Genomic DNA, 13,559 nt, shown 5'->3' on the forward strand with positions numbered 1-13,559 from the left:
TCACAACTCAGGTGAAGTTCGTAAAATACCAACTCAGACTATCTTATGAGAACCAAACAGGTAATAGTAGCTTGAACTAGATAACGATTTCCAGCGCGAGGCCCCAAATAGCGCCCATAATCATAGGAGGTCTTGGTTTACTAATCAAAGAACAACTGCAGTTAGGTTACAACAACATTGGATGTCCTTAGAGCTACATTCAAATGTTGGATAGGCGTGCCAGCCTAGGTACAAGAGTGAGGCAGCAAGATAGTATTTACCGATCCGCTGATCTGCCAATGGTGCTCTTATATATGTCTTCAAGGGTCTCTAGACCTTGCAAAACTCCCGCCTCCCCCCGGCGTCATGCTGCGTCTTTGTGGAGCTTTAATAGCCTGATACACAAGGTTTCATGGCTTGTGGAGCTTGAAGCCGAAGACGCGAGGAACATAGCGCTGTGAGGGCTTCTGGGGCTTGAGGTGCTCGTACGTCATCAGGAACAGATGGGGGAATGTCGTCCCAAAGTATGCACCATCAATGTCTGAACAAGGTTAAGAAAATAGCAGAATATAACAAAATGGCAATATTCTGCAACTTTGGAGCCACAATAGCACAGAAGCGAGTTAGCAGACCCCAATGTACTAAACAATTTTGATCTATCAGAGTTGAAAAAACATAGCGATTGCTGATGACGGTGTGGACAGTTTTACTGTTTAATGGTGTTTGGACATAGAGCTGTGGGTGAATGGGCGTTGGTGCATATGGGAACATTTGCAGCCCATTCTTAGTGTCAGATTTAGTACAAAATGGCCTTTGGTTTGGGTTCTCACGAAGAGGTTGGAGTTTGACACACATTTTTTTGGAGGGCAACAAACACACGCATTAATAAGATAGTCTAATAAGAGAATGGTTAGGATACTGCCTTGGTACTTGGACCGTGGGTAGTAGATGTCTTCACACTTGGGGCAGTATATCTTCACAGTACTAGACCGATGGATATCTGATTGTCCAACCGGTAGGCATGGCTGACCACAGCAGTAAACACGTGGGCACCGCCCAAAGTCATAGTTCTTATATTTCTCCAGCTGCCCAAACAAGCAACCCTAATAAATAAAAATCCCATCAATCAAAGAATAAATACATCAGTTAGAGCAGAACATGTACCATTGCAGCCAGTCCTTTGCTGGTCAGAATGTATCGTGCATGAATCAGCCCATACAACATCTCTGCAGCTGATTCTACCAGCTCATTTTGTTCCTCAGTGAACATATCACCTGCACAAATACATAACTGAAAAACATCAACCAAATGATAGGTAGAACCAAGGGATACAACAACAACAACAACAACAACAACAACAAAAGTCTTTTGAACCAAGCAAGTTGGGATAGAGCTAGAGATGAAACCCGACAAGAGTAAATAAAAATTTAATACATAAAAAGGTAAAATATTAGCAGTAATAATAGTAAAAGATCTATCTTATGCCACGATTTGGGCATGTGATTGCTAATTTCACTGCCAACTTATCCAAACACTTTGTATACAGAAAACAAGTATTCAAAGTGGGATACTTAGAACAAACTTCACCAGACGATCAAGTTTAGATACTCCCTCCTATCACAAACATAGTAGTTTTAGGTTTGTCCCAAGTAAAACCTTTTTAACTTTGACCATCAATATCTAGAAATCCAAATAGTCTTGCAACATAAGGTTGATGCTACTGGATTCATGAAAATCAAATTCATAATATATAGGGGGTGTTTGGCAGCACTTCACTCCAAATTTTTTAGCTCCACTCCACTCCAACTCCAGAAAAATATTGGAGTTGTCCACGTGTTTGGCAAGAAGCACGGATCCAGCTCCAGAGAAAATGGGACCCGTGTGTCAGTCTCCTTTTATTTCTCTCCTCCTCTCTCGAGAAATTACCAACATCGACCAACTTCACAGCTGCAGGACACTACTCCGTCGCGGATTGGTGCAGGCCGTCCAATGGCATGCGGCGGCAGCAGCCGCCGGCAGGGTTCCGCGCAGCATGCGGCAGCGGCGCATCCCGGCCAGCAGCAGCAGCGCAGCTTGGCGCATCGTGCGGCGGCAGCGCGACCCGCGGCCGAGCAGCCTACAGCCCCGACGCGGACATGGCGCGAGAGGGGCGTGGCCCTGCAGGCCACGGCGGCGCAGTTAGGATGCGTAGGGGCTCGCCGTCGGACGTCCACCTGCGGGGAGTCGCCACCGGCCATCCACTCCAAACGAAACTTCGGATCCCATAGCCCATCAGCCATCCGTAAAGACGCGCTGTCACCCAGCGGCCATCAGCAACGTGTCGACACAGCACACTAGGGGCTCGCAACCAACACCGTCGCGAACTAGGCTTCGCCGGCAAGGGAACACTAACGCCTCCGGCAGCCTATCAGCACAAGTCAACCGGACAAAGCCTTCTTGAGTTTAGCGCTAGCAGTAGGACAAACAAACGCCGGCAGCAAGCGCCACTGTCAAAACCTTAGCGAAACAACATAAATCAAACCTGGGTAGCACAATCAAGTTGCTCCCGCACCGGATTGAGTTCCTCCATGCTAGAATCGAACTTCCAATCACGCAAATCGAGATTTCCAGTGCCGGAATTGAGCTCTCTGCAACATGAATCGAGCTCACACCATCGCGGACATCGAGATACCTTCTGCCCAAATGGAGCATGAGGAGGTGAATCTGAGCGCCGAGGCGGAGGAAGCGGAGGACCAGCAGGCCACCTGGATGCACAGCTCCACCCGCGCCGGCCGGTCCGTGACGGACCTCGGCGTCGTGGTGTGTCAAGTTCTGCTTCTACACGCGGGGCGGCCCCGGCGCCGGGCAGCAGCGGAGCACTGGGGAGGAGGACGAGTATTGGGTGCTCTACCGCGTCAGGAAGAGCAAGAGACCCGTGCCGGCGGCGGCGAAGCCGGCCTCCCCTCCTGCCAGACAGCTGCGGCGCTTGGCCGGAGGGCAGGTGGCGTGGGGAGGCGATGGGCAGCGGCGACAGCGCTCATGCCAAGCGAATCGGGGAGAGATCGTGGGAGGGGAAAAAAAAGAACAAACCGGTACGCATGTGTAACCAATGGCAATGGTGGGTAAATACCCACCAACTCCACGAGGAGGTCTGAGAAGGGAGTTTTTGGAGCACCCCTTGAGGTGCTCCACCAAAAACGTGGATCTGACCCCCTGCTCCACCTTTTTCCTGGAGCTGGAGTTGCTGGAGCTAGACGCGTTTGGCTGCGAATTTTTTGGAGTTGGAGTGGAGCAATTTTTCCTGAAGTGGAGTGATACCAAACACCCCCATAATTTTTTTATTTGAAACAATATATTTTTAAAGAGATTGGTAGCCAAAGTTGCACATTGTAGACAGTATTGATGTCCTAAACTATATATATTTCTGATACGAGTATAAAATTTCCAATCATTATTATCAATCACATGACATCTAGCAGCCACAGTTTCAATTGAAAGAATCACTCTAACAGAAACTTTGGCCTCCAAAAATTCTTGAAGATAGTAGAAAAAAAATAGATAAGGAGTGTTTTGAATATATTTGCTAAACTTGTCATAAATAATCAATGTTAATGCCCTAAAAGTAGTAAAAGAGATATCACAAGCGCAAAATGCTAAAGTGCAGAAAGATGCAGCAGCGCACAGCATGCTACAAACATGGGTCACTAGTTTCACTGACCACATTATCACATAATATAACAATAGGGTTGCCCCACTATCTGTTGCAACCAGATACTCTTCAGACGGTTGATCCAGTTGCATTGATGGTTAATCTAACCATGTGGGATAAACCAACTATTGCTAGCCCAACAATGGACCAAAATTGAGCTGGGTGCCTGGGTGTAACACATTTTAATTCCATGCAGCAAAAAAAAAAAGCTAGTGCTTGCAAGAAATGTGATTAGTTGTTAGTTGTAAATATGGCATTCTGAAGCATCTTATATGTCTAGATTAAAATACCTAACTGTCTAGAAAAATAATTCCAAATCTCAAACTAACCATGTAGGATTAACCCAATACCGCCAGCCCAATGATGGACCAAATTGAGCTGGGTGTAACACATTTCATGCAGGATAAACAAAGCTGGTGCTCTCAACACATGCGTTGAAAAACTAGATTAACTGTTAGTTGTAAAGATGCCATTCTGCGACATCTTGTATGTCTAGATTAAGACATCTAACTGACTAGAAAAGTTTTAGGAATGGATGAAACTATTAAAGCTATTCTTTCACCCTTCTTTTTTTTGTTTGTAAGACGTACTATGATATCTATTGGGACCAGGAAATGCAGAAGCCCAATATGGAACTCTGAATCCTAACAAAGCCTTTACAATGTTCAAATGTAGCATCAGAGTATGCTTGGCTCGCATACACCCACCATAAGGTTTAACGTGCATGAGTAATTATGTAGAATACTTACCATGAGATGACTCGATGTCTAAAATGAGATCGAGAGCATAATCATAATAAGGAACTTGGCTGCTGAGGCCGCAAAGGTTGAAGTCGTCTTGTATGTAGTCGTCGTCAACCTCGCAGAAGAATTCGTTCCCTCTTAAATTGCAATACCATGAAATCCATGAGGTGTCTTCTCCATCAGAGCCACTAACATCTGATGCTTCACTATCAGAATCAGACTCCCCTGGAATGTTAAGGATGAAAGTATCAATGCATGTGTTCTTAAGGATTATGATGCAGATACAACAATTGATTCTTAAGGATTATGATGCAGATACAACAATAAATACAACCATCACAAACTCAAGCTAAACTGGTAGAAAAAGCAACAGCAAGCAGAACTTACATAACTGACAAGATCTACACTGTGACAACAGGAATAAATGCTAGGTAGAAATGGTCTGTATCACACAACACTAGAAAACAACTCAAAAAGCATAATCTACACAGTTCCTTTTGTCCCAACTTATATCAGTAAAGCTCTAAACAAACAATATGTTAAACCAAAAGTGTCTGAGTTGAATCAAACCGAGCTTTGCGTCTTGATTACATCCACAAGTACAGAAAATTTGCACATCAAGAGCTCACCCGAAAAGCACATGAAAACACTCGAAACCCGACATTTGCTTAAAACAATACCCTGTCACCGAGATCACAGTGCCATTCCCACACGTTAAGGGCAAAAACTGGAGAGAGAAAATACCAGCCACACCCACTCAAATTTGATTATAAGCAACCATGTGCAGACGCGTCAACAGATCGCAACCCCAATCCCTAAACCAATCTCCTCCCGCACCCGCATCCTACTTCACCAAAAAAACAACGCAGATGCCACGGCCTCATGAGCACACCAAACAGTCGCGCCGGATTCGCGGCACGCCACGAGCCCACGCCGCGGCACCTGAAACAGAAATGGGGAAAGGCGGGAGACGTCACCTTCGGAGCAGCGGCCCTTGGGCATGGACGACGCGGAGGACGGCACGACGAGGCGGTGGTGGTCCCGCCCGCCGCCGCCGCCCGCCGACCCCCTCGACGTGGACGGCGACGCGACCGCCTTCTCGAGGTGCTTGTCGAGCGCGTCGCTGATCCGCTTCCGGTCCAACCCCGCTCCCCCCTGCTTATACATCTCTCCCCTCTCTCTCTCCCCTCCCCACGCCGCGGTCTCCGTCTCCCTCCCTCTCTCTCTCTCTCACACGGGGCGAGCCATTGGCACGACGCCGCGGGACGGGGCGAGGCGAGGGTAGGGTTAGGGTTTGCGCGCGGGGAGGAGGGGAGCACGAGCGCGAGGAGGACACGCTGCGAATTTTGAGGGGAGGGGCGGGTGGGAATGCAAAAATGCTTGGGGTCGGAATCAAAGCTGCTGGTGACGATGGGAATGTCGTACAGCTCCAGATATTTTGTTGGAAAACAGGTGATGCGATCCGCCGTTGCAATCCAATCCGGCATTGATTTGCTGTAATCTTTGTTTACTTGCCCGGACACGCGTTTCTTTTCTTTAATGCGGATTAGAGTTTCGTGTGTACTTAAAGGGAAGTTCATTGATTGATTAGGCAATTAATTGGCTTGATACACTATAGCTTTGGTTGCTCGTGTTTAATTAATCATCATCAGGTTCAGCTGAGCTAAGTGGTGGGATGATGATTAGCCAAGCATCAACCTAAATCATTGGAGGAAAAATAGTTTGGTTGTTTTTAAGGACTTTGGAGACTCGAGTGTCTTCTTCTTGGAACAATTGGATAGTTTTTTTTATCGCACATGTTATTTTTTTATATGCTCTAAATCTCAAAAATAGAAAAGAAAATACGCGCGGGTGAATCACTAAATCATCAGGTGGATATTGATTTAGACGGATCAAGGACCCTGCTTACGCCGATCTCAGTCTCGAAGAGAAGTCCAGCTTTAGAATCTATGGAATATCTGTTCTAATCGTATGGCTCAAAATTTTCGGAGACAGGAGAATGGTACATGTGCGTTGATACAAAAACTGAAAAAAAAAAGCAGCAGTCGCCTCCTTTTCCCTTTCGCTTGTGTGGATTAGCAAGAAAAAGTCTCGTTTTCCTTTTAAAAGCTTACCACCAAGTTTAAGGTAAAGGCAAGTTGAAGATAATCATATGTTGCTTATTCAGTAATAACACTAATAATAAAAATTCTGCCAGAACTAGGATTTAAAAATATCCACTTCAAATACGTAGAGTTCAGATGCAACATGAAACCATAGTAGAGCTATATTTATCTTTTATTTTCTCTTTCCACTGCAAATATGATAACTTGATAAGCACTATTCTTTTGGAACATACCCCTAATTTTCGCATATCTACGTTTGCCTTCAGCATATACCGCTACTCCCATGTACCCGATGCTTCATGAAATGGAAAAGAGAAGGCACCAATCTTTGAATTTAAAAAGTGTTTGTTTCTAGAACCACAACTAAAATTCATAGGATTGGCCATAAAAGAGATTTCAGAAGTGCCAACAGCATATCCAACTTGTCAAGTACTCAAGTGCTGTCCACAACACGGTACAGGAAGTTTCACAATTCAAAATGTATCGGCAGTCATAAACATCAAAAGTGCACATTTGAATTTCCACGCCATTTGATTCGGAGACTTCTCAGGTACAATCTACAATAAGATCCTTTTTTCTCCTTCCTGTAACCTTCCTGTAACCATCTCCTAGGGAATTTCTTCATAGCTGGCACAGCTCCACATTTTGATTTATTGCTTTATTGGTATCCATCGAGAATGATTTCTTTGATCATATCAATGGGTTCCTATTGACATCTTTGTACAGCAAGTATCTGGTCCTGGTTTTACCAAGCGCGGCATACCTGGAACATCATGGCAACAGCGGTAAGCTAACTGGAAAAAGAAAAAGCCAAGTGCATGAATGGCAAACACAAAGGTGGCATACACGTACCACTGAGGAACAAACGGTGCCATCCAAATGGTATCACCTGCTTGAACAGGGTACCTGTGTTATCAACAGAAACAGTCTTCAGAATATATTGAGATTGGATATAAAATGTGAAAGCAATGGAGATTGCGTGGAATATTAGATTGATTAATTGAGAGATAGAGGTTACATATATATAGGGGTGAGGAGATCTTGAGGTTTATTGAAATAGAACCAATCAAGACCTCCTATCTCTAACTAACCATATCTAGGGCCGGTCAGGCTTAAAGCCCACGGCACAGATCCCATACACACGTATGACATACATACTGTCTAACAAAATGTAAAGAAAAGTTAGAACGTCAAAACAAAAAGGAACATGCGCAGTTTGTGCATATAATTCCGTAACTCCTAGCAAAGCATACACTCAAAAATTTAAAGGGCAACAGAGAGATGGTGGCGAAAAAAAAAACTATATCTGCATGCAGGTAATTCTGCATATGTTTAATAAGGTAAATGAGTAATCTCTGTAGCACATCTTAAGAAAGTTATATCAGCACAAAGCATGTCATCTTTCACGGGAAAAAAAATAAAACTTTCTATATGAAATACAGGCTGCTATTCCAAGGTTGCACAAGGTTAGAAAGCTTAACATGAGAAAAATAACCTAAAAAAAGGACTTTCAGACTTCCTTACCAGCTATCCCCCAATCGGTATATTCCTTGCCCCTCTAGAAGCAGAAGCCCATGTTGATTATAGTGGACCTCCTGGTAGAAAAAAATTTAAAAAAATATGAAAAGAAGTTTCAAGGTTGGATGTATGCATTGAACCACAACATCTCATGATTCATGCAGCAAGGCCAGTATGCAATTATTGTTCAAACACCTCCTAATGTAAGACACAAATTTTACAAACCTTCACATTGAGATATTCGCCTGGTTGAAAGTCCATTATCTGCATGTGGGAGAAGTAAGTGAGTAATTTATAGGTGGCTAAAAGTATTAATGATGCTTGGTTTGCTGCATGAAATGTGCCTGTCTTAGGTGGAATGGCGTGGGATACAGTAAGTAAAATAATGAGCTCAAAAGTGACCAAACTTACATGGATATTAAAGTCATAAGGCATCGAAGTTGGTAGCAGCTTCCTCAGTTGAAATACCTAATTGAGAAATGAGATACAACACATTACATCAGCACTGAAGACTGAGACTATGACAGTTAAAATAACTAACATCATTCATGAATTTTCAAGGCCAAAAAGAGGATCTGAAGCAAGACAAAACTGCCAGTCAAAGCAGCCAAGTTTGAACACCCTGATTCTAAAATAAAGAAACAATTTTTAATGCCTCTTAATGTGCATGGTATGAAAAACAGACCTCCTAAAGGTAGGAATCCTATTTTTAGGTCATAGATGATGATCAACAGAGATAATGCTATTGTACCTCTCCTGGGGTTTCAAGAAGGGGTTGCTTATCTGTTGAACCAACAATTAGATCAGGGTGGGAATCCTCGGTGGCACTGTACCTAAGAGATAAATTCAAGAAAGGTCTTAATTGTTATCATTTTGATGAAAAAATGAAAAAGTGAAACTAAAGCACACTGAAAACCTGCAGTCTCGGTTAAGCCAATCATATTCATAACAAAAAGAAATGAGCAACATATGCTTTGAATTTTTTTTAGTTTACCTAAAGTTCAACCATTTCTACCAGCAAATTTAATCCAATCTTTAAGATTAATGCACACCTTACTGACAAACAAACTTCTAGGGGATTGCAACAGTTATGTCAATAAAAGTGGTAGCAACCAATCAAATCACTATATTACTACATCACAAACTGTAGCATATCAATGAAATTACTGTACCTCCTCTCAAATATTACAAGAGTGGTTGATTCATCTGAGATCATAGAATGTTCTAGGTTTGCAGGAAGATACGCATAGGAATCCACCTGCACTTATCATCAACAGATAGTAATCCGCATCAGGGCAGAATTAGCATACAAGGAACAAGTTCCTAAGATAATCGATATTATGAAAACAATATTTTAAAAGCATAAGAATGCAAATTTATGAAAACTGCTGAATTTGAACACTTTACGATCTCTCATAAATGTTTCTTGAAGAGCTGGTAGATTGCATAAGCCTTGCATCTGAACATTGGTAGGATTCAGTACACAACTTATATGTCATGCTTTTTTCTTGCCGCCGGAGTAATGTTGTATTGTTTTACATAACCATGTTCTCATATAATTTTATATCAGCTGATGACATGATTGAATACTCTTCCTTATTACCAAATTGAATGGTCACAAAAATTCGAATAGCATTTTCCAGATGCGGAGTGGACTAGAGCTGAATGGGGCTCCCCTTACAACATAGTGCTGCATGAAGATATGCATAAACGAACCAAAATCTTTGCCGTCATAAATTCATCATGTAATGGAATTTGTATTCTTTCAACCCCCAATGCTTAGAGAGTTCTGTACAAAAGTAGAGTGCATAGATATACAGAATTATTTTGTTTAAAGATTTAGAAAGAAGAAAAAAAGGCACATACTACATGTCTACATCTGATAAAGCCTTACCGACAGAGAATGGGTAGTTTCAGTCCCCGCAGACAATAAAATGCTGCCTTGTAGTACAAAAACGAGCCTGGAAAGTTGTTTACAATAAGGGCAGTGGAAACCTCATTAACAAAGTGAATGGTGACATTTCCAAGTCAAACAAAGAGCTGGATGCTTAAAAAATGAGATATTTAACTTGGTGTGCATTACATTACAGCACTTGTGGCTCCAAATGATGTCCCATGGACTATTAAAAATGGTAGTTTATCCAATTATGCGTTATTGCTATTCTAACTAGTGCAATGTAAGAGACCAACCTTTCAACATCTTTCGGTGGTAGGGCTGATTTTGAGCCATCTGCAACCCCACAATCACACTACTTCAGAACATGTCACTATAAAACCACTAATTTTCGAAACAAATAAAGATAACATGTACTTGATGTTAAAAAACAAAGAACCATCTTATAGTACAGCCTTTAACTGTTAATTACTTAAGAGTAAAGTGCATGGCCGGTCCTTAAACTTTCTCGGGTGTGCATCCCAGTCCTTCAACTCGCAAATTGCAGATTTGGCTCCCTAAATTTAGCTTTGGGTGTTATCCTGGTCCCCGAACTCGTAAATTGTAGATTAGGCTCCCTAAACTTAGCTTCAGGTGCCATCTAGATCCATATACTTTGAAAATGTAGATAACTTCCATGAGCTCAAGCGCGCGTATAGCGCTCACCAAAGGTGAAAATCGAAGCTAGAATTTGGAAATCGAACTAGGATCTGTCTGTGCGGTTTCGAAGCCAGGGATGATTGTCTGAGGTCCTGGGAGTATCTCAAAAGTGCTTAGAGCCCAGCATTATCCACGGAATAGCAGTGCCTCAGGTCTAGCTCAATCAGGCTACTGCAAGTGTGCAACCAATGGAGATGGAGGTGATCCACGTATTGTAGTGATGAACTAAACTATACACAACTAGCGTCTCTCAATTACCCTAATCATTAACACGGAAATCAATGAGGTTAATGTCACTAAGATGGGAGCAGAGGGTTGCAATTTGATCTAGTTGCTTCTCATTTTCGCTCCAAATAAGCTTTTGAGAAAAAAATAGATTTAATCATTTATTGTTAAGTAATCTGTATTTTTAAAGTATATGGACCTAAATGACACCCAAAGCTAAGTTTAGAGAGCCAAATATGCAATTTGCGAGTTCAGGGACCGGGATGACACCCGAAGCTAACTTTAGGAAGCCAAATATGCAATTTACGAGTTCAGGGACTGGGGTGACACACCCGAGAAAGTTTAAGGACCGGCTATGCACTTTACTCATTACTTAATTATGCATGACTAACTATGGAATGGGAGAGTAATATATTTAATTGCAAAAAGACTGTCCACGCCTGAAAGGAAATTTCAACAAAATTCTGGCTGCTTAAATGATCTGGTATGAAACAAATATCCACCTTATAGAAGTAGAAAATTATATCTGAGTTCCATGGGAACTTGTTGAACAATTACGAGATCAAAGCATATCGAACCTTGTGCTACATGACTAAGATGGGCCGCAAAATACTTTCCATATGAGTCTTAAAAGACATATATTAGAAAATCTATGCACCTGCAAACTTTCATGTTTCTATCTATGGTTCTTGCAAATGGGACAAATAGCTCACCTTGCATGTTTGCCAGGTACATAGTGAAGTGTGCACCAATGGCTGGACTGATCAAATATGCACCTAATGTATTGATCCTAAGCAGAGGGTAAATGATAAGTGCATGACATTAGCATAGCTTCAGAAAATGAATAGAAAGTATAAGCAGAAGGAAGCTGTACCAATCAGGCAGAGGACCGAATACATGACTTTCTGGTGTTATTAAAGCATGATCCCTTTTGAAAACGCTACGTGTGAAGCCAGGTAAATCTAGAGTTCCAAAAAGGGATTCCAAAAAAGGACCATCATTAGATGGAATAAACAATAGGAGCATCTGTATTTATGGACACAAGGATTAGCTTAACAAATAAACAACACAGCACAAAGTAGTCAAGCAAACACATTTCCTCTAGCGTTGGCATAAATCAGAAAGAATATTCATTTATTCAGAATGATTAGCAGGTGCAAGATTTAAATCTTTGCACATCACTAATTAATTCATAAATCATAATGGATAGGTTCAATCCAATCCAAGGAGCTTCATAGGACTACGGGACATGGGAAGAGGCAATAAAAGGAGTTTGAAGGGATGGAATATACCCAAAGATTTAGCCCTGGATAGGAGTGCATGGAAAACAGCTATTCATGTGCCCGAACCCTGATTTGTGGCTCTAGTTGGGTTTCAACTCTAGCCTATCCCAACTTGCTTGGGAATGAAAGGGCTATGTTGTTGTTGTTGTTGTTGTTGTTGTTGAAAAGTAGAATATAAGAATTAATATTTCTCAGACACCAGCTCATGTCTTCAAGGTTTTCCAGATTTTTTTTTTTGAGGAAACAAGGTTTTCCCGATTTGAGAATTAATACTTATCATGTAGACAGTAGCATACTTCAATTCCATCAAAAACTCCTATATATGCATGGGATCATAAGACCGCCAATAGGATGCCGGTGACACCCATATGACCATATAAATTGGATTTTGATGCAGTCCATAAACCCAGGGTTTATGGCAAGACTGCAACTATGACCAGTTGACCACTGAACCTGGAAACTAGATTTATGAAGTTCAGTGACAGTGACTCAGGCAGCAAGCAAAGAAAAAACATATCCCACTGGCCATTCCAAAAAAACGGGCGACTCTAGTCTAAGGTTGGTCCGCTGGTCCTCAATACGCACCTTGGAGGTGCGCGGGCGCGAGGGTGGGGTGGGTAGCCTTCCAGTAGAGCGGCGGCCCCCCGGAGCACCCGCTCGACGGCTCCGCCGAGCAGAAACCCTCGCCGGCATCTCCGTATCCAGCCGCCGCTCCTGCAATCGGACCAAGGAACACACCGCGAAGCGTGTGAGGCAGGAGCGAGCACTGACACAGCGGACACTGCGGATGATGCCAAAGTGGCGGCGGAGAGAGGGGAAGCGCGGGTTAGGGTTCCAGCGCAATTACCGCATCGCAGCGACGCCGCGAGGACGAAGAGGAAGAGGGAGCGGATTGGGGTGCTCGCCATTTGCCGCGGAGTGATTCGCAAATTTTTGGAGAGCAGCGGAGGCGGAGAAGAGATGGAAGGAAGGTGGAGGGGGAACTCGGGGAGCGTGCGGATGACACTGTCGCCGTGTCGCGCACCGTGGACTGTTTGTGGTGCGGTGGCGGGCCCCACCAGGTGACTTGGATGTCATCTATCGTCCTTTTTTTGTTTTTTTTAAATGGATCGTGGCTTTTCTTTTGTTAAGAAATGTTTTCGTATCTTATATGCAGTGGATTTTTTTTTCTTAAAAATGGATCATGACTTTTCTTTTTGTTAAGAAATGTTTATCTAACCATTGATTTTAAAGGTTGCGGTAGTGATGCATGACATACGAGTCCTTATGTTTTATTATTGCCGTGATTTACCTGAAATAACATTTCACCTGTAGTAGTAGACTAGTAATGAGTAAATGATCCTCCTCCAGAACATTGGAGCTGCTGGATCGTGAATCCACTGTAGTCCTATCCCACCAATAGGACTTCTCGTCCCGCAAATGTTA

The 13,559-nt window shown here is 42.9% G+C and overlaps 2 protein-coding genes across 7 annotated transcripts; both read right to left on the reverse strand.

The window, feature by feature from the left end:
- Window positions 1–23: 23 nt before the first annotated feature.
- LOC101756703 (putative casein kinase II subunit beta-4) lies at window positions 24–5,796 on the reverse strand. 4 transcript variants are annotated; one of them, XM_022824454.1, is made up of 5 exons: window positions 5,388–5,796; window positions 4,417–4,635; window positions 1,144–1,253; window positions 902–1,082; window positions 24–520 (listed from the first exon to the last, which is right to left on the reverse strand). In XM_022824454.1, the coding sequence occupies exons 1-5, from the start codon at window positions 5,575–5,577 to the stop codon at window positions 390–392; spliced, it is 831 nt and encodes a 276-aa protein (XP_022680189.1). In that variant the 5' UTR covers window positions 5,578–5,796; the 3' UTR covers window positions 24–389. The 4 variants fall into 4 exon arrangements, with proteins under 4 accessions (XP_022680189.1, XP_004957774.1, XP_004957773.1 ...); XM_004957717.3 differs by having other exon boundaries at window positions 902–1,064; window positions 5,388–5,795; XM_004957716.2 differs by having other exon boundaries at window positions 899–1,064; window positions 5,388–5,795.
- Window positions 5,797–6,822: 1,026 nt separating this feature from the next.
- LOC101757632 (probable (S)-ureidoglycine aminohydrolase) lies at window positions 6,823–13,452 on the reverse strand. Of its 3 annotated transcripts, XM_004957718.3 has the most exons (13): window positions 12,982–13,147; window positions 12,720–12,848; window positions 11,726–11,813; window positions 11,565–11,641; window positions 10,224–10,263; window positions 9,928–9,994; window positions 9,206–9,291; window positions 8,785–8,866; window positions 8,445–8,501; window positions 8,259–8,297; window positions 8,040–8,110; window positions 7,368–7,421; window positions 6,823–7,278 (listed from the first exon to the last, which is right to left on the reverse strand). In XM_004957718.3, exons 1-13 carry the CDS (start codon window positions 13,040–13,042, stop codon window positions 7,206–7,208), a joined length of 924 nt encoding a protein of 307 aa, XP_004957775.1. In that variant the 5' UTR covers window positions 13,043–13,147; the 3' UTR covers window positions 6,823–7,205. The 3 variants fall into 3 exon arrangements, with proteins under 3 accessions (XP_004957775.1, XP_022679885.1, XP_004957776.1); XM_022824150.1 differs by lacking the exons at window positions 12,720–12,848; window positions 12,982–13,147 and adding an exon at window positions 13,426–13,452 and having other exon boundaries at window positions 11,726–11,877; XM_004957719.3 differs by lacking the exon at window positions 12,720–12,848.
- Between the last annotated feature and the right edge of the window lie 107 nt (window positions 13,453–13,559).

This window comes from Setaria italica, chromosome II (assembly GCF_000263155.2).
Source record: "Setaria italica strain Yugu1 chromosome II, Setaria_italica_v2.0, whole genome shotgun sequence".
Classification (NCBI taxonomy): domain Eukaryota; kingdom Viridiplantae; phylum Streptophyta; class Magnoliopsida; order Poales; family Poaceae; genus Setaria; species Setaria italica.